The sequence below is a fragment of the Clupea harengus genome, chromosome 5 (genome assembly GCF_900700415.2).
Source record: "Clupea harengus chromosome 5, Ch_v2.0.2, whole genome shotgun sequence".
NCBI lineage: Eukaryota > Metazoa > Chordata > Actinopteri > Clupeiformes > Clupeidae > Clupea > Clupea harengus.
The window spans coordinates 21,454,078-21,479,226 of NC_045156.1; the positions used below are offsets into that span (position 1 = coordinate 21,454,078).

Genomic DNA, 25,149 nt, shown 5'->3' on the forward strand with positions numbered 1-25,149 from the left:
TGGTTTAGTTCGTTTTACCTAGAATGATAGATGATAGCCTACAGGGCAATGACACAGACCGTCTTTGTAATGCTTAGCGAGGCGTTTCTCAAAGCTCTCCGCTCGTTTCTGTCGAGTGCGCACCTAAAGTCCACACTAATATGTAGGCCTACTGTACACGTACATCTCTACGGCGGAAATAGACCGCACAGACAAGTGTTAATGAGCAAACACTGACCCTGTGAAAGCCCCTCCACTCCCACTCAAAAGTCACCTTTCTACCGGGAGAGGACAGTGGATTTTTCGGTCAGATGGCGTGCCGCAATCCGCCCACTGCTTTCTTGCACCCACACAGCCAGCGAAAAAGGCTGTCATTAACAATACGCTACATAGGGGGAGGACAACTGCCGGAGCGCGCAGGCTAGGCTGGAAGGTTAAACATTTGGCTCTGAGAAAAATCGCTTGGTTAGCCGTTTGAAATCAGACCGTAAAGAAATTAGCCGCGAGGTTGAAAATAAGCGCAAAGGAATAGATTAACTTTTGTTTACTCAGTTATCCAAGAACATTTTCATACGTCGCGTCTTCAGAATGAGAGGGCGCAAAATAGCTTACTGACTGCATGGAAGAGAAGAAATCCACTGGTTCCAAGTAAGAAGCATGAACAGTGACAAGCAAAGCAGAGATAACTGTCATTGATTTGCATGTCTGTTGTAAAGTCATCGTTACAAAACTATCTTTCTGGTCGACAAAACTACAAGACAAGGCGGAGCGAAGACCAAACGGCTTTAGCCTGAACCATCTTGAGCGCGGTTCTCAACATTCTCAGTTACCGGACCTGGACGTGGTAAGGAGGCAAGTCACTTTTTCGTAGTCGTTTGTTAAGTTTTATGGTGAACAATATAAAATAAACTTACCGTATTGCCTCCGAACTATATTCAAACACTACATGTTTAACCACAAAATGTGTTGTTAGGGCGCTTTTGGGGGGCATTTTGAGATATTCTAACACACTTTCAGAAGATCATGAAAGGCCTATGTCATGAATGTGGTCGATAACGTGGTAAACTATGTTAAGTCATTGCAGCACAACTTCTAGATAAGATAGCATTCTCTAAAATATTATGCCACGGCAGTATGGAGCAACCATTGGCCGAGGAACGTAGTATTCCTACCATATTCCTCATTACAGTTGGTTACTCCATGAAACACACTGTTCTCTCGATATCCTTCATTAAAGCCATGGATGCTATTAATCAAAACCAAATCGGAGCTAAGACCACAGACTCTTTGTAACATGCATATTAAGTTGGCTGAAAAAAAAGATACCTTGTTCTATTAGTTGGGTACTGTGGCCATTGATTGAATGTTTGTAGTGAGGCATATCATTCATGTGGTTAAACACCTTTTGTTCACCTTTTGTTAACATCAGCACTTACACCAAGCCTTTGTACATACATCTTAGTCTACAGATGATTCAACTCATAGTGAATCCCCTATAGTGAAATATTTCATTGTTATGAAGGTAGTTTTGTTATTTCTACATGAGTCCCAGATTACTTACTCCTATACATACACATTTATATACATATTTAGCATAGTCATTTTGCAACTTTGTTTTCATATTTTTTTATCATCTTTATGTTTATTTTGTGAAAAAAATAATTTGCCTTGCACCCCTTCGTATACTTAACCTGTTTGTTCCACACAACCAAGACAAATACCTTGTAGGTGAAAACCAAAATGGCAAAAATGTCTAAAATCTCTTACTCTCTGATTCTGGTCTCTCTCATGCAGACATCATATTGCCATCATGTCAGTGCCGAGGACCCTGGGGGAGCTGCAGTTGTACCGTGTGCTACAGCGCGGCAACCTCCTGGCCTACTACGACACCTTCATCCAGCAGGGCGGCGACGACGTGCAGCAGCTGTGCGAGGCCGGTGAGGACGAGTTTCTTGAGATCATGGCGCTGGTCGGTATGGCGACCAAGCCTCTGCACGTGCGCCGGCTCCAGAAGTCACTACGTGACTGGGCTGCAAACCCGGCACTCTTCAACCAGCCGATGGCGTCCGGTCTGGCACACGGCGGTGGGGGGATCCCGCTCTTTAAGATCGACAGCACAGCCGCAGGGGGCGCCGGGGGCAGGAAGTCAATCAGCAATGGGCAGCCCGGGTCACCGTGTGAGCGGGAGGAGAGGGCCGCATGCCTCACGCCACTGAGAGACACAGGAAGTCCCAGAAGCCCATGCTCTCAGGCCTCGCCCCTGCCCCCGGACACCCTCTACAGGGACAAACTGTCTCCCATGGACCCCCACTGGCTCAGCCCTGAAGCAGACGAAGAGCAGCTCAGTCCTCCCTTACCGACTCTAACCCTTCACCCTCGCCCCGCCGGGGGCCCTCCCACTCCCCCAGCCCCGTCCTCCTCATCCTCTTCCTCATCTTCATCCTCATCTCCGTGGCCGGGCGGGGTGCTGGATGCGGAGACGGCACGTGCGGTGGGGGAGAGCGTGGACAGGCTGCTCAGGACGCTGCCCCGTGCTGACCCCGGGGAGGTGAAGACCCTGCTGAGGCTCAACAAGAAGATGGCGAAGACCGTGGGCCACATCTTCAGCCCGGACCTGTCGGAGCAGAGCAAAGAGGAGGAGATCCGCAAGTACAGCCTGATCTACGGCCGATTCGACTCCAAGAGGAGAGAGGGTAAACAGCTCACACACCACGAGGTGAGGGCTTTGTGTGCTTGTGTGTGCGTTTGTGTTTTATACAAACTGACCTTTTGCAAGAGAATAGATTCAGTTTGTTATCCTGTCTTGAGAATTATCTGTGCATATAACATGTATATTATTGTAAAGTACAGCTTTACACCATTTTTAAACATCTAAGATATAGTCATAAAAGTCACAGGATAACTAGTAGCAGGAAGACCCAGGTTTTGTATTTCTTCACGTTGCGCCACTCATTCAGCAAGTTCATCAGTTCAACTGATGATTCAAACATCATTATGTCAGAAAACTGTCAGGTCACATGACCATGAAGGACAAGGCAGCGGAATGACATGACCAGAGGTGTGTGACATGACGGAGGCCATAGAAGGACCAAACACTCAGAGAACAACTGATTTTCAAATGAAACTGACCTTGGTCAGAGGTTTAGTTTTGAGAGGGATACAGCTTATCCATAGAGCCCAGTACCAGTCTTTACCCTATTGTATCTCCTGTATGGAGCATCCCTCAGGCTAACTGATCAGGGGCATCAGCTCTGTTATATAATAATTGCCTTACCCATATTATCATTAGTAATAATGTACAGAGCGAGATCAGTGTTTACAGGGGCACTAGTCGTACAGTTTTTTCACGGTCAACAAACAGATCTGAAAATGTGAACCAATAGCTACATTCTGCACAGCATGTCATGGACTACACATTTCATTTGGATTGATTGCTAAATCAATAAATCAACACAATTTTCTGTCAGAATCACGCTGCTTGAGGTATTGAATGGAAGTTGACCGAAACACAGAAAACACTTGTTAACACAAGCTTTTCACCAGTTCTGTGACATTGGCTCAGTGGCTCTTGCCACTCTCACATACCGAGACCTGGGATGACAGTGTGGGGTCGGCTGAGTGGTGTTGAATCACCCACAAGTTTGAAGGTGTAGTTTCTGTCTAAACAACCTCAATAGTGTTTTACAAAATGTTGAAACTTTGTCTTGTCATCATACCTTTGGAATTGCATCGCCGATGTAGGTAGAAGCACATTTATGTCATCAAAACTACACACCTCACCTTTGAACAGCCCTGGTGTCTAGCTCTCGGTGCAGTGGTTTAGTTGGAAGGCGTGTGTGTCAAAGTTACTAAACTGTGACATGATGTAATCCTCTCACACAGCCCCATCCTGACGTTTTTCCCCACTCTCGTCCAGATGATTATCAACGAGGCAGCCGCTCAGTTCTGTATCCGTGATAATGCGCTGTTGCTACGACGCGTGGAGCTGTTCTCATTGGCCAGACAGGTGGCAAGGGAATGTGCCTACACTTCTACGCTGAAACATTCCAGGTAAGACACTACCTCGGTTTTAGCCTCTCTCTCTGCGCCTGTCCACACTGCCTTCATTTCGTCATAATATTATTTCACTCTTTCCCTAAAACTAAACTGTTTGAAAAGCACATGTTGTGCTCTCTGTTGTCAGTGTCTGTTGTTAAAGGTGCGTGTAAATGATGAGAATAGGGTAGATAAGGAATGCATGAAGAATTTAATTGTATGCCTGCAAAGATCCAGCTGCAATATTGCTGGTTTCTTTTGGAAACCCCACAACAAAAGGAAAATACTTAAACATCTTTCATACAGGTTCAAACTAATTCTGTCTCTAAACACAACTGTTTTTGGTATTTTGTTTACAAGCTGACTGAACAGAATGACATACTAGGATAGGGATATAGAAGGGATATGTAATATTGCAGCATCTGATGATGTTTACATGCAAAAATGTAACATCAAGAAATAGTAAGAAATATGCTATTAAGCCCTTATCCTCACCAGGTCAAGATTGGATTCCCACATTGTGTATGTACAGTCCTGTGCTGTTACTCTTACAAATGTGTAGGTTTAGTCTCTCGCCCGTGTTCATCTGTAGTTCTCAAGTGTTAACCTCACATACTGCAATCTCTTTCTCACAATCAGTCACCCATTCAGAAGACATGGAAATGCACAGAAATTAGACCTTATAAAATGACTTGCATTGATTTTGACACAAAAGTAGTCACAGAAGTTTTGTAAGAACTCCTAAACAAATCCACGGCAGCACATAAAATGTGCGGATATTTGCTGCTGTCTCCTTTCAAGAACAGAAAAAGTTGCAGCATGATTCAGCTCGTGAATTATATGTGGCTGAGTTTTTTTTAGGTTGCCATCTTATATAGAAGTCCATATATTTATGGGAGCTTTTTAAGAAGTGAGAGAGTTAAGGATACTGAGCTAAGTTCTGGTTGTGAGGTATGAGGAAAATATGTTATAATAATTTTGATGAGAGTCAGATTATTGTATTTAGCTATTGAGGGTAATGCTTTGGGCCTAGTTGTTACATTTTTTCAAATCTGAATCAGAATGATCTGGATTTGGAAATCCCATGTTTTACTGTCCAGGATCAGGCAATCCATTTGACTTCTGTGCCAGTTATTCAAAGCAACATTGGATTGGATTACTTGGATCCAGATACAAATTTTTCAAGATGACCAAATCCGGATTGTCCCTTTCTGTGATGACGTTTATGATGCACCTGAGCCTGTTGGAGACCCAGACCAACCCCCGGCGTGCTCTCAGAATGAGGGACTGACTGGACGCGCAATAAGGGATGCAATTGTTAGAAACTCCTTTTGACTGGTTCACCTCTGATGATTGTGTCATAATTAATATACAGTGATAATGACAGTTAATGTTTGGTATTTATAGCTGTTTGAGGGATTATTTTATGAGGAACGTTTTATGTTTGACTTTGCTGTAGTGAAAGGCTTAATAGGTAGCCTGATGTCTACTTTATTTACTTTATCACTGTAACGGTTACACAAATCAAGTACAAAATATAAATAAATGTATATATACTCCATGATACAAATGTTGTATTATTTGACCAATTTTAAGGGTTTATTAAAGGTATCCCAGTCTTACTAAAATGTTTTGAGCAACACATACTGAAGGTTTGATCCAGACCAAAAACAGAACTGGATTATGTGATTACTAATCTGATTTCAGAATCCTATTTTTCTATTGAACAACCCATTTTCAAGATTTGATCCAATCCGCAATAGCTGAAATCCGATCAGATTACTTCTAAACAACTGGGCCCAGGATGCTCTTACATTTTTCACAATTCCTCTTCTTCTCCTACTTCTATCATAAACAGTCCCTAACTCCTTCTTTTTCCATTAGCATTTGTTTGTTTTGATGGTTTCTAAATCTGCAAAAATCTTAACTCTAAAGCATGGCTGTTATCAATGCACATCTGATTAAAATACATCAACTCATCCATCCACTTCTTTTCATATCTACATTCAACATCCTAGCTTCATCATCCATCCAAAGCAATAAGCAGTGCCCTTCTCAGAGCAATACATCAAATCCCTTCTTTATTGGACAATGTTTTTTGGCCTTCATCTGACGCATGCGTTGTTTCCTCAGGACAAACTCAGACGAACGAGACGGAGCTGTGCCGCTGCTGAAGAAGAACCGACAGGAGGTGGGTAACGTACACTACAGAACCACAGTCTGATACACAGAGGGAAACTGGATCAAATAACTGTATCTACCTTAAAGCAGCAGTAAGGAGTTTTTATCTAAAACTAGCGGGTATGCAAAAAACAACAGGAGCGTTTATCTGTCATTCACATGAGCATATATCATCACAATGAATTTGAAGATTATTTGAACGAGCTGCCTATAAAAAATATACCTCAAAAAGTGTAAAATGTTTGCATACTGTTACTTTAAGACACTAAAAGCCAAAATGTGCAAAGTTATACAGGTTTCACAAGAACAAAAAAAGCCAGACCCTAAAATGGTCAAAAGCAGGAAATCTATCGAATTTGTGACACTTGCAGTAGTAATACATTCACTGGAGCCAATACCTGTACTAAATATTTGAAATTTGCCTGAAACAGTATAGTAAGCCGACAGGTTGACTTACAAAGTAACCACCATCATTAGTTAAAATTGGTGTCATGACCCCTTGAGGAACATAGTGTGAGAAACAAGTATATATGTATGATTTTAAACCTTTGCTACCCTCAGATTGAGTCAGATGTGTCCCTCAGGGGCATGGAGGGGTCAGAGGTCATATCCCATGGAGCCCTGCGGTCAGCCACAGATGAGGACAGCCTATCCAGTGAGAGCATGGACAGCCTCACACATGGTGAGTGGCAATGGAGTTTCTGTTTTATGGGTGTGTCACTGTCTATAATTAGCACAGAAGATCAATGTCGGTCTAATCACATATCATCATCTAACATTTTGTGGGTCTTTAACTGTTAATATCACCATCATCACTGACTGTTCTTTATGGATCATTCAAGAGACTTCAGATGCTCTGTCCAAAGCAAGCTATCTTAGCCATAATATTATTAAGTGGAAGACAACCCAATGTTGCTTCTCTTGGTTTTCAGTCTTTACGTTTTCAGTCATAAAGGTTGTCCACACTTTAAGAATTATTACTTTGGAAACTCATACAGGTTATTAATCTAGCTTGCTAACCTTAGTTTTACTCCTCACCGACTCATAAGATACAGGTCAAGTTACAGACAGGTAAATTGTTTATTAAAACCCCAGTCAAAAACCACCATATCTCAGTGTTGGTCTTATATGTGTTTTGTAAGGTCAAGGGTTAGTATTGACAACTTAGCTGTTCCAGGTGTTGCTATTAAAACATGGTGCCTGCTATGATTCCTTTGATGCACAAACCCTTTGTTGTAGTGGTTATAGGAAATATAAAAGTACCAATAGATGAAAGGAATAGATGGTTATATTATTTTGAAAATAGCTAAGTTACTGTTAAATTTCTACCTAGTTACTATGCAATTATATTTTGATGAGCTGATCCACCAGTCAAGGAAACTCAGTTGCATTCATGATTAGTTTTCTATTTCCTTAGCTTCCAAAAGGCCAGAAGACTTTATTGTCATTTAAAAGAGTATCATGTCAAAACAGGTGGCAAGGAGGAATTAAATTATCCTCCATTCGGCAGAAGCCTTGTTTTAGTGACCACACACCAGTTTATGAATGCAGTCTTGTTGCCAGTGCCCGTTTAAGAAGGCTGCAAGGGCATGGGTTGGCATGTCTTTGACTAGCAAGCGAGAGTTGTCAGAGTCCATCAATGCCAATAGCAGTAGCATCCAGTTAGTGCTGTTGGCTAGGCGATTTCATTAGACAGATACCCCAAATAGTTCCTGGTCGACATCATCGACACACTGCCTGGATAGCTGCTGATGTGTCCTTGTACGATGAATGATACCCACTCTAGTCTTTGTCAGTATCCATGGGGTAGGAACATGTGAAATAAGGTTTTCAGAAACAGGAGCAATATTGTAATGTCTTTCACACAAAAATGGTTCAGCCATCTGGGAGTTAGAAACCAATAAATTTAACTACTTAATTAATAACATTAATTAATATAACTTTCGCCTCCATTAGAGGATACTTGTCACCACATCAGAAGTGAGACCCTTACAACAATTTCAATTTCAGCTCAAATATAACAACAGCTTAGAACATCTAAAAGCAGATGTGTTTTGTTAGGGAAGGTATTGCCACTGTAACTCATGGGTATGTCTTGCTGAGCTCTTCAAAGCCAGGGATTTATCTCACTGCTTCAACTCTTTGTTCAGTGAGGATTTTATAATACTACCAGCAAGGTTAGCTAAATGATATCTATTGATGTGTTCAAGACTATAATCTTTCATGCAAAAGGATGATAGCTTAAAAGAGGGGGGTGGGACTGACATCACATGTATCACTTAAAAAGCCAAGTCATCATGGTTTTTACCAGATTGTTCCTTTTTAGCCGTGCTTTGGTTTCTATAGTCTATGCTTAGTCGTATCCAGGATGCTCAGATGGAGCTACCAGTCACACCCCTGACTATCAATCTGTAAGTGTTTCTGATTGGCCAGGAAGCATGTCTGTCTAATACTGTTTGTCCTGTCAGATGTCGGCCGTCAGTCCCACCCCTCTTCATCCCCCCGCCCACCCATCGACACCCCTTCACCCGCCACCTGGAGCCGCCAGCTCATTCAGCAAACGCTCATGGATGAGGGCCTGCGATTGGCTAGGATGATGTCACATGACCACGCGGGCAAGGGCAGCCTAGGGTCAGAGAGGAAGCAGACCGCAGGTGAATACATGGACATGATGAACACCACCAGAGAACCACACGACTGACTGTCTGATGTAGCTGGGTGTGGAGATGGGCTTTGGTTAAGAGAGTCTGGGATTAGGCCTCTGAGTCACCAAGCACACATATAAGGAGATCTTAACATCACTCATGATACAGTGGCAAAACTCCAAATGAAGAAACAAGACATAGCATATGTGAAGCAACTTAACTGGAATTACACACTGAAGTGTGCATAGTTACTTCCAGCATGTTGGTGAAGAGGAAGAGTGAAAATAAATTAGAAGAAGATTCAGAGGAAGAGGGAAATTAAGAAAGAATGTTATAATATAATATATACTTAAGGAGGTAGACTGACTGACTGCTGTGTTGATTAATATAAGAGGATAGCTGTTCTACGCTGATATAACTCATATTCTGGAGAGTGTAAGTCTGAGGCTGTGTGTTCTTTCAGCTGGTAATGAAGAGTTGTGGAGTTAGAAATGGTTTGTCACCACAGGGTACAGGAGGAGGAACAGGAGAGAGAAACAGAGAGAGAGAGAGAGAGAGATATGTGGGGGTGGAAGGGGCCACAGGAAGTGGTGTGGGGGTGTTAAGTTGGACCCCCCCCCCTCCCTCCCCCCCTCTGTCTCTGACGTCAGAGACCATGAAGACGTGGGTGGGGGGCGGAAGGGAGGGATGGGTGGATGGATGGATGGATGGATGGAGAGAGAGTGGGGGCGAACAAGTGGGAGCGAGCGAGAAGGGCGTTGCATTGACTCATAGAACGACAGAGTAAAAATAAAGCCAGTAGGCAGGGAAATGGAACAGTGCTCCCTTCCTCTTCTCTCTCTATATCTCTCTCTCCCTACTTCAGACATAAAAGAGAGAAAAAATTCTCGGAAAAAAAAGTCCCCCCCATCCTACTTCTGTCTGCGCCTCTTTCTCACTCTCACTCTCTCACTCTTCTCACACTCAAGCACTTCTGTGTTCATGTCCTCAGTTGTATCACAGAGAACACAGCCAACCTGTTATTTAAGTGTGACATCCACTGTTAGTGTGCTTCCCATGTGTGGTTTCTCTGTGTCTCCATGTCACACACACACACACACACCTCACTGACACAAATTTGTAGTTCCTAACTTTCTTCTTCTTCTTCTAGCTTTGCTGTTTTTCCTTATGAGGTCTTTTTATTTGTCAGCACTTCTTTCTTCTGGTTCTGACCACTTTGTTCTAGTACACTTAACTGTTCTACCTGTCTTAGTTCAGGCTTCCAGAAACGACATCCCATTTAATTCCAATAGTTTAGTCCACTAAGTCCAGCCTCTTCCATTTCCTTAATCGCTACATATAAAGCCTGGAAGCAGAGCCTCTATCTAATGTCATGAATGCACTTTACTCCAAAGCGGGCTAACCATGAGAAGTTGCTAACCATCAGCCTTTCTCAGCAGAGCTGGAGGGTAAGGCGGCAGAGAGGAGAAGTGCTACTGCCCCCTACAGGAGTGGCAGTCCCAGCAGCAACAGAGAGGAGTTGGACCACAATGGCAAGTGAAGAGTGAAGAGGAAGGGAGCATCCCTCAGAGTGCATCAGCCGTTCACAATCACTTCAGCACCACGTCCACCTCTCAGACTCCAGCATCATTCCACTCAGCTCACCGGGAAAGGATCTTAAGACATACTGCCACTCCACTCAGGGTCCAACACTGCGTTGCTCATCAGGAAGTAATCGCTCCTAGCCTAGCTCAAGCTTCTGTTCTCATCAAGGCCGATGATCTTCTGTCCAGGGATGCTCAACAGTGATGAAAACAGATGTTCTGTAGTGGTCATAAAACTGTAGTCATGGATACTCTGTGAATAGCATGTGATTCTGTCCCTCAAAACATTGATGTTCACAAAACATCATTGTAACACTAGCCAGAGACGTGCCAGTTGTGTGAAAGGGACATGACAAAGGCTGTAGTCCACCTTCACTTTTTGACTCTTGCGATCTAAATCAGTGACTTGTTGATAGCGGGACATCTACTGCACAAACTCAATCTAATACGATTCCATCAAGTTGTCTTTTAACAGTTTGACTGCTCAAATGCAACCTGGTTACTTTCTTCATCCATGCCATTACTGTTCATTCCTACGTACTGTGCATATAACTTGCCCCTCCTCCGTACTTCAGTGCTAAGTGGTACTGCACATACGTGCTTCTGCAGTTAGCCCGCTTTCTTGCGTCACCTTCTCCCATCTAACAACTTAATATCTCTCGTGGCAGCTGATTCTGAAACAACTCTGTTCCAGAACCTTCTGTTGTCTGGAGTTCTATCAGTCATTCCTGTTGTTGGACATTCTTTGCCTGCCGACTCTTTTTACACCAGTGAAGAGACTCTAGGTCTAGGACGATGTTTCCCATGACGCCTGTATTTTCAGTGAATATGAAGACCGTTGGTGCTATAATTCCTCTCTTCTCTGGTCTTAGTAAGTGATGATGCTGATAGGATTTTAGTCTGGTCATGTCTGAATGTGTGGTATTAATCTATAACTGTGATTGCATTCACACTTAATAAACCATAACAAACTGGATTTGGGAAGACAGCTATATTGAAATTATGTGTGACAAATATATAATTCCAAATGCTGGGAAAACAAACTGGTTCCTTCAAACACTAATTTTTAGCAATCAGCTGATGAATTGAGGTACTTGGGCACATTTCAAACCTTTCAAATCAAGCCTTAAGCGTTAACAGCATGTCCTGCTTGTGTTTGGTTGAAAGAAACCAAGTTTTAAGTTCATAAATTATGACTTGACTAGATTCATGTGTAGTTTAAGGAATTTGTATGCCAGAAAGATGTATGCTCCTCTACTCTGCCTTGCCAGCATCTGTGCTTATTTTGTGTTCTGTAAAACAGCAGATTATTTATTTTGTTAATCATCAGTAAATATTTTATTGTTTAACCACCTTGTGTCACCGTCTTCACAGTACATGTAACTCACTGCACAAACACAATTGAAAATATTCCCTCTCTTTTATAGGGTTTTAGTTCACTTGATTGTGAGAATGCGGCAGTCCAGGAATTCTAATGAATACATAAACGAAGGAAAACACACACAAACACACACACACACACACACACACACACACACACACACACACACACACACAAATGAAATCTCCACACTCTCGAGGTGTTTCCGTTTGAGTTAGAAACAGCCAATCTCGCACAGAGGACACCAGTGAGTCACCTGATCTCCTCTGATGTCATCTGTGCTCTCCCAGCTAGTCTGCGTGCATGTCATTGGCCGAACCAAGAAAAGAAGGTGCTAAATATAGCCTGTGCTGCAAGCCTGGTGGTCCAATATAGATGTACTGTTAGGATCAATTTTTTTCACTATCATTACAGTTAGTCAAACAACCTTATTGATAAGTAAGCAATAATAATTGACAATAGTTTATTATAAGGACTTATGTAATCACAATTAAAATCATATATTACAATAAAACTACAGTAAAAATGGTACAGAATTGTGTCAGTAACAGAAAATAGCATAAACCATTAATAAATTATTATTTTGTAACTTGGGTAATGATCACTGAAAGGCAAGCAGCATTAAAGCAAAACACGGAAGTCAGCTAAAGTGGGCTTTTTTCCTACGTGTGTCACGCCCTCTAGTGGTTACACAGCAGTAAGGAAGCCTAGTTCTGAAGACAACACAGAGATGAATGGACCAATCACATCACTCTTACTTGCATCCTTAAATTCTTCCGTGCACCTTGAAGTGCAATGTTTTATGACAATGTAGACGGGTGCACTACAGTCGGAAATCTTCTTTAATGCTTCCAACCCCTTGAGTACTCACACCATTGTCATATTGTTAACTCCTCTACAAGGCCATGAAAATGTACACTTCAAAATGCACTTAAGGGCAGGAGTGCAAGTTGCAGTTATGTTACAAGTATCTACAATGCGGTGAAATGAAAAACACCTGTTCCTCAGGTGATGTGGGAGGTCAGGTGACGCAGGAACTCCCCACGTGTGGTGGTGTGTCCGGGAAACACGGCCTGGCAGAACTCACACACCTGAGACTGCAGCGTCACCCTCGACATTGCACGTCCCCCGGTCAGGCTCAACCACTCGCTGTCCAGAAATGAGCTGGACGACCACGGCCTCTGAAATGAGTGGAGAAAGAGACAAGGAGGAAGAAGGAGGGAAGGAGAGAGAGAGAGAAGGAAGGGGGTAGAATTGATGAATGAAGATATACAGTGGGGAAAATAAGTATTTGAACCCCTGCCGATTTCGCAAGTTTGGCCACTTGCAAAGAAATGTGTGATCTATAATTGTAATGGTAGGTGTATTTTAAAAGTGAGAAATAGAATATCAACAAACAAATCCAGAAAACTGCATTTTATAACATTTATGACTTTATTTGTATTTGATGCAGAAAATAAGTATTTGAACCCCCAAGCAAACAGCAAGAATTCTGGCTCCCAATGACCAGTTATGTGCCCAAGAAGCACACAGATTAGTCCTCATTAGGCCTAACAAGGTACACCTGATCTCAACTGGTGACGTGTATAAAAGAAACCTGTCCAAAGAATCATACTTCACACCTTCAACCTCACCACCATGGGCAAGACCAATGAGTTGACCAAGGAAGTCAGAGATAAGATTGTAGACCTGCACAAGGCTGGAATGGGTTACAAAACCATCGGCAAGCAGCTTGGTGAGAAGCAGACAACTATTGGTGCAATTATTCGTAAATGGAAGCAACACCAAACAACTGTCCATCGCTCTAGGTCTGGGGCTCCATGCAAGATATCCCCTCGTGCGGTATCGGTGATCATCCGAAAGGTGCAGAATAACCCCAGAACTACACAGGGGGAGCTTGTGAATGATCTCAAGGCAGCTGGGACCACAGTCACCAAGAAAACCATTGGCAACACACTACGCTGTAATGGTTTGAAGTACTGCAGAACTTACAAGGTCCCCCTGCTCAAGGAAGCACATGTACAGGGCTGTCTAAAGTTTGCCAATGAACACTTGAATGATTCTAAGGAGGATTGGGAGACAGGATGTGGTCAGATGAGACCAAAATCAAGCTCTTTGGCATCAACTCGACTTGCCGCGTTTGGAGGGGGAAGAATGCTGAATATGACACCATCCCCACCGTCAAGCATGGAGGTGGAAACATTATGCTTTGGGGCTGTTTCTCTGCCAAGGGTACAGGACGACACCACTGCATCGAGGGGACTATGGATGGGGCCATGTAATGTGGAATATTGGGCTTGAACCTCATTCCCTCATTCCCTCCCATTGAAAACGCAACCTTAAGGATTTGGAGAGGATCTGCAAAGAGGAGTGGACCAAAATCCCTCCTGAGATGAGTGTAAACCTGGTGACCAACTACAAGAAAAGTCTGACGTCTGTGCTTGCCAACAAGGGTTATTCCACCAAGTACTAAGTCATGTTCTGCCCGTTTCAAATACTTATTTTCTGCATCAAATGCAAATTAAGTCATAAATGTTATAAAATGCAGTTTTCTGGATTTTTTTGTTGATATTCTGTTTCTCACTGTTAAAATACACCTACTATTACAATTATAGATCACACATTTCTTTGCAAGTGGCCAAACTTGCGAAATCGGCAGGGGTTCAAATACTTATTTTCCCCACTGTAAATTAACTGAACATATGGGATGAAGAAGACAACATTAACACAATTAATATAAGAGTGAGTGGAAGTGTTTTTCTGTAATTATTTGTACCCGCTCTCTGGGAATGTTGTTTTCAGCCCATTGCTGCTCTGCCCGTTTTAAGTCATCAATGATACTAGGAGGCATTTTCGGAGGATTAAACCCATGAGGATTCAGGGACCCCTCAGGGTCAGACACAGCATTGGCCCCCATCAGAGCTTGTGGTTGGGGATGTGTCAGCTGTAGCAGGTCCACTCCTGTGGCCAGCAAGTCAGTGGTCACACCATCACCTGTAACGACCCATCTGTGTGTTAGCACGGCTGTGTGTATGTGGGTTTAATACCAACTAATAGAGTGTATCCTGGTTCTTGATCTGATATTTTTTTCATGAAAATTACGTGACTGTATTACCATGCCCTAGAATAATAAAAAGTTAATATCAGAACCATACTTAGGTACCTGATATTTCTCTACTTTGCACAAGCTCTAGTCAGAGTTTTCATTTCAAGTCTTAGCATCACGGTGTGAGCTTATTCTTTCAGTCCACGTTATTTACAACAATAACAGTCACAGGTTTTATAGCATGAAGCACAATTTTAACTCAAGATACATTCAGTGACTAAATGACAAAAACAGAGGAAGAACGTAGACAATCCTCACTACCATGGGTTGTGTTCATTTCAGCAGATTGATCTGGAGCCTGTCTGTGGACCATCAGTCCATGGGTGTCTGAGAAGAAGTTAATCAGATCATTCTGTGGGCACTGGACCGGCCCCGACACCAGGTTCTCGGAGTCCCCATTAGATCCTGAGAACAGAGGCAAGGACCCTTCGAAGATGTTGAATGAGGAACCATAAAAGTTTAATTTTAAGACAAAAATGTTCTGCAAATGTAACCAGCTCTACTACATCATAAACCTAAAGAACATTCAGTGATAATCCAACATGCTGATTTGGTCTTGGTTGGCCTCAGTCCTACAAGTGTACAATCTTTTTATCAATAATGCTGAATTAATGGGTCAGACTCGGAAAACTGATATGAAATGATGTATCCAAAACATAGCAAACAAGAGTCTGTGAATCATTTGATGAGTTCATAAGTGTTTTATGTTGACTGACACATCTTATCCCAAAATGTATCACTTAAGCTAGTAAATGTATCACTTAAGCTAGTAAATGTATCACTTAAGTTTGTAAATGTCCCTGGCAAAGCATATTAAGCACCTTGCTGAATCTTCAGGCCTTCTGTGAGATGCTGGAGCATCGTTGCCTGTCTGAGACAGATGGAGCGAAGCCGCAGGAACTCTTGGTAGAGAGCAGTGTAGGCATCCTCCATCTTACCTCGCCTGTAGGACAAATAAAGTGAAAACATCTCGGTCTACCTCGGCCCCAACAACAGTCTGGAAGGTGTCTTAAGTCTGAATCTGAAATCTACAATACTACTGAATGCTAGCAACTGGGCTCTTGCTAACTATAACCACACAAACCCAGCGTAGGGATATTTCCTGTTCCTTCAATGTAATATGTATGCACATGAGAAACAGCAGGCAGGGGGGCAGGGATGAATGTGTCTTTTTGGAAGTTTTCTGATAACTTAAAATAAACAGACTATATTGAAAAATATTTTGCAGTCTACAAGTCCTTCTGCTTAGGGTATCTATTTTAACAATATCTATCAGGATAAATAGCTAGTATTATGGACTTGAACAGCTTTTTTTGACGCACAGAACACCAGCATTATTTTGTCGAGAGTCCATCTAATTTAAAACATTGATTTGTAAGTGAGTCCTGTGTGCTGTTTTTGAAATAAAAATGTTTGGAATTCATTTCAGTTCTATAAACTATGTTAAAAACAGTTTTGGGATGCAAATTTCTTACGACAACAGGATAACCTGGATGCAACCTGAAAGATTCAATATAGCAGCTCAACTGCTGTTTCAAAACGGAAGTGTCAAGATATTTTAAAAAGGAAGTCTGTGGCAGCAGGCATTTGGGAAGTTGCTGTTTCAGTAAAACTGTCTGTTAAAACAGTTGTAACAAAGTCACCATACACAATAATACCATGACTCGTCACGATATTGTGAGTGTTGAATACAATGCACTTACACTAGAGTACCTATACTAGCCTGCACTATAACGCTTGTGTTACTGCGTTTCAAGTAATTTCATGAATGGTGATGGATATCTCTGCCACTTACAAAAGCACTCCGAGACATATTTAAGCTTGCCTCTCACGTCAAAATAGAGCGCTAAATCAACTCATAAATGTTGAGACTCGAAAAAGCAAAACGTCAAAATGTCGCAAACAGATGAATCAGGGTCAAATTACCTCAAAAGAAGAACGCCCTTCTAGCGATGTCGGTGCATGTAAGCAAACTACAAAGGTTACCCTACTTCAAAACAGATAATGTTTTTCCATTTTCCAAAACGACTCCAAAAGGTTCAGCTACATGTCATGAGATAATTAACTTTCACTCTATAGCAAACAATCTCAGAGAATGATATGACGAAGAACAGCCAACTGGGAAGTGATGACGTTTCATTCGTGGATTGGAGGCCTGACAAAACCCATTTCGTATCTCTATGAATGTAATGTAAATAGCCTCTAAGTTAACATTCGTTTTTTTAAATAAGACTTATTGTCATGTTGTCTATCCTGGTCAGCGTTTGTTTCACCTGACTTGGACAAGAGTTTGTTCATTATGTTTCTCTCCTATGGCTATACACAGGGTGTACACATAGGTGACGCTATGATATTAACTGCAATGCTTTGTAGAATAAAAAAAAAACAAGAATACCGCTATTGTGATTGCCTGTTGGATAAAAAAAAAGATTCCCTCCAGGCATTTAGCTTGGACTTTGAAATAATCAGCAAAGAAACCAGTTACTTGATACTTGTTTGATTTATTGCATTTCTCAAAACTCATTGACATTTAGTGGTGCAGTATTGTTCCAGTACACACTGTATATTGTGGTCCCTGTATCAAGATGTGTACCGGTTTACAGAGCAAGTGTCAATACTTCCCTCTCGCTGTCAAATACTCCCGTGAGAAAATAAATAAATATACATTGACCAGAGGAATCAGTGATTTAGCCCAAACAGTAATCATCTTCATCATGCATTTGGTTTAAGTGCTGACCCTTGTTGAAAGTTTGAAGGGCATGCTGCCAACTACAGAACTTTTATTGTCTGTTAAATTGTTTTTATTTTTCACATCAATGTTAATTTGCATAGCAAAAAGGCAAAACAATGACAACAAAATAACTTGAAAAGAAACAAACACTATATATGTATAAAATAGAATTTAAATAATTATTAAATACAGACCAAAAAGTAAACCTGAGAACTTTAGACAATGAGGTAAACGGATGCCACTCGCTCACACACAAACATCAACGGTTAGCAACAAGGCTAACCGATTTCATTGAAGCAGAAATTTGAAAGCAGATCCAAGCGTCGCTAACATTGTCTGCCGACAGGATGGCACAAGAAAGAACTTCAAGCTTCTGTAATGAAGGAAGCCTGTGTTGGCATAATCAGTTGTAACTTACTCAAAATCAAGATGTTGCCATGGTCAGATATTCAATGAGATGTAGATACTGCTGAAAATATCCCTTATACAAGATGAGCTTTTGTTCCCAAAGCATTTCAGAGAAATCTTCCCAAAACACCCTTTACGATGCCACTGCACAAAACATTCATCCTCAATCATGTAAGTCACTTCACAGCATCAGTTTTAAGGAGACTGCATATACAGTCAACAGTTTAAGGTTTATGGTTTCAGGTCGATAAAAAGAATATCAAACATAGAAATAAGAACTTGAATTGTTTTCTGCTCTCAGCCAGTAAAAGTGCTACCACCTGCCAATTCACTTGGGGGTCAAAGTAGTGGTTTTGAGTGTGTGTGGATTGTATGACCTGGATTGTATTCACAACTGGAATACTTAAATTCATGAAAGCAAACTAAGAGGCATACACACTCCCTCTGTGTGTGTAGACGGGTTCTTGTCGTTAGCAGGGAAGTGCTCCTCTTGGTCTAAATGCAGCATGGCATTTCGCAGTCATGAGGGCAGCCTCGCTTGTTGAACTTGAGGCATGATGGTGCAAACAACCAAAGCCACTTTCCCCATTCTCCTCCTCAGGGCGAAGGGTAGTTGACAGAGAGCAGCACCATGCTATGCAACAGCAGAGACGTCTCAGATTCTGTACAAGAGGACAGACACAGGAAAGACAACTGTTAAGACGGGAGAGGAATGTGCAATGACAAGCAAAGGCGTCTCAAAATGGTGGTCTGTGGCACGCCACAGTAAGGGGTGATCTCTGAGAGATCAGGCTATTGTTGCGCGGCCTCCTATCCAACATCACAGAGACTTTAACAACTTATCCTGTGTATAGCTAAAATATATACAGTGGGGAAAATAACTATTTGAACCCCTGCCGATTTCGCAAGTTTGGCCACTTGCAAAGAAATGTGTGATCTATAATTGTAATAGTAGGTGTATTTTAAGAGTGAGAAACAGAATATCAACAAAAAAATGAAGAAAATAAGTATTTGAACCCCTAGCAAAACATGACTTAGTACTTGGTGGAATAACCCTTGTTGGCAAGCACAGACATCAGGCTTTTCTTGTAGTTGGTCACCAGGTTTACACACATCTCAGGAGGGATTTTGGTCCACTCCTCTTTGCAGATCCTCTCCAAATCCTTAAGGTTGCGTTTTCAATGGGAGGGAATGAGGTTCAAGCCCAATATTCCACGTTACATGGCCCCATCTATAGTCCCCTCGATGCAGTGGAGTCGTCCTGTACCCTTGGCAGAGAAACAGCCCGAAAGCATAATGTTTCCACCTCCATGCTTGACGGTGGGGATGGTGTTCTTGGGGTCATATTCAGCATTCTTCCACCTCCAAACGCGGCAAGTCAAGTTGATGCCAAAGAGCTTGATTTTGGTCTCATCTGACCACATCCTGTCTCCCAATCCTCCTTAGAATCATTCAAGTGTTCATTGGCAAACTTCAGACGGCCCTGTACATGTGCTTCCTTGAGCAGGGGGACCTTGCGAGTGCTGCAGTACTTCAAACCATTACCGCGTAGTGTGTTGCCAATGGTTTTCTTGGTGACTGTGGTCCCAGCTGCCTTGAGATCATTCACAAGCTCCCCCTGTGTAGTTCTGGGGTTATTCTGCACCTTTCGGATGATCACCGATACCGCACGAGGGGATATCTTGCATGGAGCCCCAGACCTAGAGCAATTGACAGTTGTTTGGTGTTGCTTCCATTTACGAATAATCGCACCAATAGTTATCTGCTTCTCACCAAGCTGCTTGCCGATGGTTTTGTAACCCATTCCAGCCTTGTGCAGGTCTACAATCTTATCTCTGACGTCCTTGGTCAACTCTTTGGTCTTGCCCATGGTGGTGAGGTTGAAGGTGTGAAGTATGATTCTTTGGACAGGTTTCTTTTATACACGTCACCAGTTGAGATCAGGTGTACCTTTTTAGGCCTAATGAGGACTAATCTGTGTGCTTCTTGGGCACATAACTGGTAATTGGGAGCCAGAATTCTTGCTGTTTGCTTGGGGGTTCAAATACTTATTTTCTGCATCAAATACAAATAAAGTCATAAATGTTATAAAATGCAGTTTTCTGGATTTGTTTGTTGATATTCTATTTCTCACTGTTAAAATACACCTACCATTACAATTATAGATCACACAATTCTTTGCAAGTGGCCAAACTTACGAAATCGGCAGGGGTTCAAATACTTATTTTCCCCACTGTATGCTATGAACCGACTGAGAGGCAAAACCCTGGTACAGTCAGAAAGAGACCCGGACCTTTGATGGAACTGGAAATATTGCTATTCTGTTGTTGTAAGACATTAACTAAGTGTAGCCTTATTTTGTATCTGTAACTACCCTTGGATGTGTACTCTGTCTGTCTCACTGAGACCTGAACAAATGGCATGTGAACCCCCCCCCCCCCCCCCCCAGAGTCTCCTTCCTGCTATAACCCTCTGTACCTTGTTATCACCCCCCTCCCCCCATAGGTGAACCCCTCACCCCACTGTCTCCCCCTTCCTCTCACCTATAGGGTGTGGTCATCCCCTCCCTTATTGTATTCTACCTGACTGAAATGGTTTAAATACCAGCTTAGATTACAGTAAGGTAGGCCTTTCTCTGAGCACCAGCTGAGAGGGGGTCTCCACGCCGAAATAAACTACAGAAACCTGACTACGTCCTGCGGTGCCTTCTTCAACTTTGGCGTGCTCATTTAGATTCACCTTTGACATGGGAGGACAGCTGGAGCCACTGCTGAAGCCATTCTCTGCACTGGCCAAAGCTGAGCCTACTGGTATCAAGGCCCCGCAGATCACAAGCCTAAAGGGTGGATGAAAGAGTTAGTAATTTCAGTTAATTTTTATACATTTATATAGAGCCATTAACAAGACATTGTCTCAGAGGGCTTGCCAGAGCCCAAGGCATGATCCCCAAGAGCAGAAACAAGGCGACAATGGCATTTCAGAAAGCTGACCCAAAGTCGGTCTGCCAAGGTCAATCAGAACTTCCTAAATCAAAGGCACACAAAACTAGCCGTTATAAAAGCCTCTTAAAATAGAGGAAACTCGAGAACCACCATATCTGACCTCATCTACTTCAGAGTCACTGAGCTGGTTCACACCAAGGTCCCTCAGGGCTCGGTCCAGATGCAGCATTTCCAGAGCCTTAGCACTCATCCGTCTACGAGCCATGAAGGCAGGCAGCCAGGGAGTCAACAGGAGCTGAGTAGAGAGCAACCTCTGGGGAAGGAGGGAGAGAGAGAGCAAGAGAAGAGCACATGTTAATCTTCATGTGATCTCGTGTCAAATTAAGAACACAAATTGCTTCCCTATCGTTAATCTCTGTCTCTCTCTCTCTCTCTTAATTTTTTTTGTTAAACACCACTTCCATAATTTCTGTTGATTGCTTACTCATTTTAAAAAACAGGGAAATTTCCAGTAAGTGACAACAAATAGCAAGCAGTATCAATGCTCAAAATGACTCCCCCAAACCCAAAGACGAATAGTTACATGACAGACACAAAACATCCTATGAGAATCCACAAGGCAACCACAGTCATTGCCCCATCACACTGACTGACCATGTGACTGCTCCTCATTTTGTAGAGTCCCAGAGGGTGGCCAGTGAAGAGGCCCTGCACTACCAGGAGGTCTGACACACTGGGGTGAGTCCCACTTTGGACCTGAGGAGAGGGACAGAGAGGTCACATGGAGCCGGTACATCATAGCACTGCTTTTCAGAAAACTGTGCATTTTTTTGTTAACACACTGGGGATAACTAACCATGTTAAGGATGTCTGTGAACTAATACCCACTACTAGACCTGATATCTTTAAGCTACACTAGTGTGACCGGTTTTAGGGTGTGGAGTACTTAACGAGACTTCCTAGGCAACTCCCAACCACTATTCATTCAGTCAAGAGGGTGTGTCTAGAAGTCTTTTCACATCAATAAAATATTGAATTCCAGAACTGGTTAGATATCCCTTGGCTAACAATACAAATCCACATTTTCTGTCAGCGTCCAAAGCATGATAATTTCATGAATTTATGTCCATATAGGATATGACAGTTTCTTCTAAGCCTTTAGTTGGTTATTCTCATCATCCGGCAATAATTGATCTGGTATCGCTAGTAGCAGCTAGAGACAGGCAGGCAAATTATCCCATGCCAATCAAGTCAAATAGAGGCAAGCTACCATATGAGCGGAGGCATGAAAGAAAAAAGGTTCAAAACTAACGTTTACTCTCTAGCCGGTCTCTAATATAAACCACAGAACAACACACATCAGCTCCATACAGAGCTGTGACAGAGAAACATGTTGAACAACCAGGCACCTTGGTGCATAAGGAGAGCAGGTGACTGCGTAGCATCCACTTCTCTACGTGTGGAGCGGTGCTTTCAATGCCCATCAGTATGCTGTAATGGTGCCTTGCCCGCTGCTCGTGGTACAGCTTCTTAAAGTCTCTCTGCTGCTGTGGCGTCCAGAAGTGGTGGAACAACAGCTGACGGGGGAAAAGGTACCTGGAAACAGAGAGTGAGGGAGGGATGCATCGAGGTGAGATGAGAGTGACTGTCTATTTTTCCCCTTGTCCTATGCGTTTGAACCAAAAACAAATGAAGTGTTTGCTTAAATGTACTCACATGAGGGTGAACACCAAACAGATGGCAAAGGGAGGCAGCGAAATCAGAAACATGGGAATCGCCTTGATTATATCCTTACGCACCTGCAGGGAAGAGGGGGGATCACCATCAATAACATCTAAACCATCATGATTTCACATGTAATCAGCAGGATTTAAAACACTTAACATGAATGGGTGACATTCCTTAGAGTGTAAACGATTCTTAACAATGTGTAAACGGTATGCCATCTGTGTCCAGCGTAACCTTACCAAACGGAGTCGCTCCATCTCTCGATAAGGAAGCTCTTTGAATGCAATTCCATTTGTATTCATCTTTACTTTAATTTTCCTTGCTTCTATCAAATCCTGAAGCAGTACCTTGGAACCTATAGAGTACAATATAAGATAATAATATATAATACATTATATACATAATATTGTATGGAGAAAAAAATACAACACATATTTGTAGAAATTTACATTTTGTACAATTACAGAGGGTGGGACAATGTGCCATTTTGGAGGAGTAGATTATGACACTCACCCTTCATAAATGTGTGATAGTATATATAGAAGGCGGGGAAACGATGCTCCAAGAAGCGCTCAACCTGATCATTTGCCCTCTGGAGAAGACCTTGTCTGACATGGGATGTTGAGTACATCCTACAACATTGAATGTCAACACAAACAACCACATATAAGAAAACAATGCTTGGCCTGTTACAGTGCATTCAGGAAGTATTTTGAGCCACTCTGCCATAAAGCCTAGATGGGTGGAGTGTTGCAGTGATGGATGCCCTTCTAAACATTATATAGAATGGCGTGTGCCTTTCCACATCATGTCCAATCAATTAAATTTATAACAGGTTGACTCCAATCAAGGTGTAGAACTGTCTCAAAAGATGACCAAGAGAAATGGGAAGGACCTTGGCGTGCTAAATTTCAAGCGTCGAGTCGATGACTGCATATACAAAAACATGAATTTAAACGATTGGCTTCAAAATGTGAAAGAAAGTGAAGGGTTCTGAATACTTTCTGAATGCTTAATTGATCAACTAAACAAAGCAAACAGTTCGGGAATTATGATAAGTCTAAAATAATCAGTCTAATACTTTTTACAATCATACATTTGTTATAGGGTAAATTACATGCTGATCATTTAATCTCTGAAAATCATCCATACTGTAACGTAAACGTTATACTGAGGATACACGCACGATATACTGAGTTAATATACGATTAATAGTCTAATAGTCTAATATTAACGTTATCAACTTGGCGTGGGTTCATGTCTTCTGGCATGTTATCAAGTAAAGACATGTTACGTTAACGTTGTAACGTGAACATTACAAGCTACTGAATTCTCGAGCAAGAGAGGACTACCAAGTTAAACCGTGAATTTGGTTCGACCTTTGGCTAACATTATGCTTTTTAAAGTGGTTTGACATTTAAGTTAACCTTTGTGATTCACAATCGGCGACTGGTCATAGCACAACGCTGTTTGTTATAGATAGTGGTTAACGTTACATATCAATAACTAAGGCTAGCTGGCTAGCAACAGAACATTTTGTTCTATCAATTCAAATAAGTTACACCGAAACATCACAGTTCTATCCGACTAATGGATAGTTCGTACAAATGTCTGTAATCGTAGAGAAGTAAGCGTGTCCATGGTCCTTCAATTACAAGCATGTCGGGCACGCCCGGCCCTATCCTTCCCAAGGCTAGATCACTTTAACGTACGGACAACTATGCTAGCGATAGCTAGCTAACGTTACCGTTGTGCCAGTGGCTAAGCTAGTTTGCCGGTGTCACCGTGGATTCTGACAGGGTCTAGTATTACCTTGATGTTGTGACAGCTAAGACAGCAGTCTGTGATGAACCATAGCATATTCCATGTCTGCCTTGCTTTGCACACCTAACTGTCAAAGCAATACAACTTCGGACGTGTGTCCCACACATTGCCATTGTAGTAAAAGGTCCAAACAGAATCGGGTGAGGTGTAGCGTTTCTGTCCACCCATTCACTGCTGCCTTGCTTTTAGAGCAAGATTCACCCGATAGTGGTTAAAGTCAAATACCGTAATACTCCTAACAGAACTGTCCCTTAAATCAAACAGGGACATGCGATACAGAGTCCATAGACATAGGAATTCCTATGGCAGCCCCTAGAACTACAATTAAGTCCTTCAAAGTCGCTTCACACCAAAAGGTTTGAAACATTAGAAAGCGTACTTAATTGCTTACAGCACATTTCATGTAGTTAGCTACCCAAGTAATTTTACTGACGAATTAACCCGGACTTCTCAAATCAATCTTTCCTCATTACCACAGAAAGTATGGTATGGTCTGTACTCTGTACAATAGAAATCCAACTCTGGTAACAACTTGAGGGCAACATTTAACTGAAAAAGGCTGAAAATCTTTATCAGTCTTTATTAACAGGCAGTGCAACACACGAA

The 25,149-nt window shown here is 42.2% G+C and overlaps 3 protein-coding genes across 8 annotated transcripts; 1 reads left to right on the forward strand and 2 right to left on the reverse strand.

Moving 5' to 3' along the window:
- The first annotated feature begins 6 nt into the window (after positions 1–6).
- On the forward strand, positions 7–11,775 carry nab2 (NGFI-A binding protein 2 (EGR1 binding protein 2)). Of its 4 annotated transcripts, none has more exons than XM_012824814.2 (7): positions 7–831; positions 1,774–2,695; positions 3,896–4,029; positions 6,148–6,205; positions 6,757–6,877; positions 8,664–8,849; positions 10,277–11,775. In XM_012824814.2, exons 2-7 carry the CDS (start codon positions 1,790–1,792, stop codon positions 10,378–10,380), a joined length of 1,509 nt encoding a protein of 502 aa, XP_012680268.2. In that variant the 5' UTR covers positions 7–831; positions 1,774–1,789; the 3' UTR covers positions 10,381–11,775. The 4 variants fall into 4 exon arrangements, with proteins under 4 accessions (XP_012680268.2, XP_031423924.1, XP_031423923.1 ...); XM_031568064.1 differs by having other exon boundaries at positions 10,280–11,775; XM_031568063.1 differs by having other exon boundaries at positions 7–823.
- A 478-nt stretch (positions 11,776–12,253) lies between these two features.
- zgc:113184 (uncharacterized protein LOC553745 homolog) lies at positions 12,254–17,062 on the reverse strand. Of its 2 annotated transcripts, none has more exons than XM_031568067.2 (5): positions 16,837–17,062; positions 15,732–15,853; positions 15,172–15,336; positions 14,581–14,798; positions 12,254–12,985 (listed from the first exon to the last, which is right to left on the reverse strand). In XM_031568067.2, exons 2-5 carry the CDS (start codon positions 15,841–15,843, stop codon positions 12,809–12,811), a joined length of 672 nt encoding a protein of 223 aa, XP_031423927.1. In that variant the 5' UTR covers positions 15,844–15,853; positions 16,837–17,062; the 3' UTR covers positions 12,254–12,808. The 2 variants fall into 2 exon arrangements, with proteins under 2 accessions (XP_031423927.1, XP_012680323.1); XM_012824869.3 differs by having other exon boundaries at positions 15,172–15,315; positions 16,837–17,060.
- Positions 17,063–17,391: 329 nt separating this feature from the next.
- On the reverse strand, positions 17,392–24,970 carry LOC105897869 (LETM1 domain-containing protein 1-like). 2 transcript variants are annotated; one of them, XM_012824848.2, is made up of 9 exons: positions 24,532–24,970; positions 23,233–23,351; positions 22,959–23,074; positions 22,708–22,790; positions 22,401–22,587; positions 21,646–21,747; positions 21,152–21,304; positions 20,789–20,885; positions 17,392–18,711 (listed from the first exon to the last, which is right to left on the reverse strand). In XM_012824848.2, the coding sequence occupies exons 1-9, from the start codon at positions 24,654–24,656 to the stop codon at positions 18,647–18,649; spliced, it is 1,047 nt and encodes a 348-aa protein (XP_012680302.1). In that variant the 5' UTR covers positions 24,657–24,970; the 3' UTR covers positions 17,392–18,646. The 2 variants fall into 2 exon arrangements, with proteins under 2 accessions (XP_012680302.1, XP_042563788.1); XM_042707854.1 differs by lacking the exon at positions 24,532–24,970 and adding an exon at positions 24,325–24,501.
- Positions 24,971–25,149: the final 179 nt, after the last annotated feature.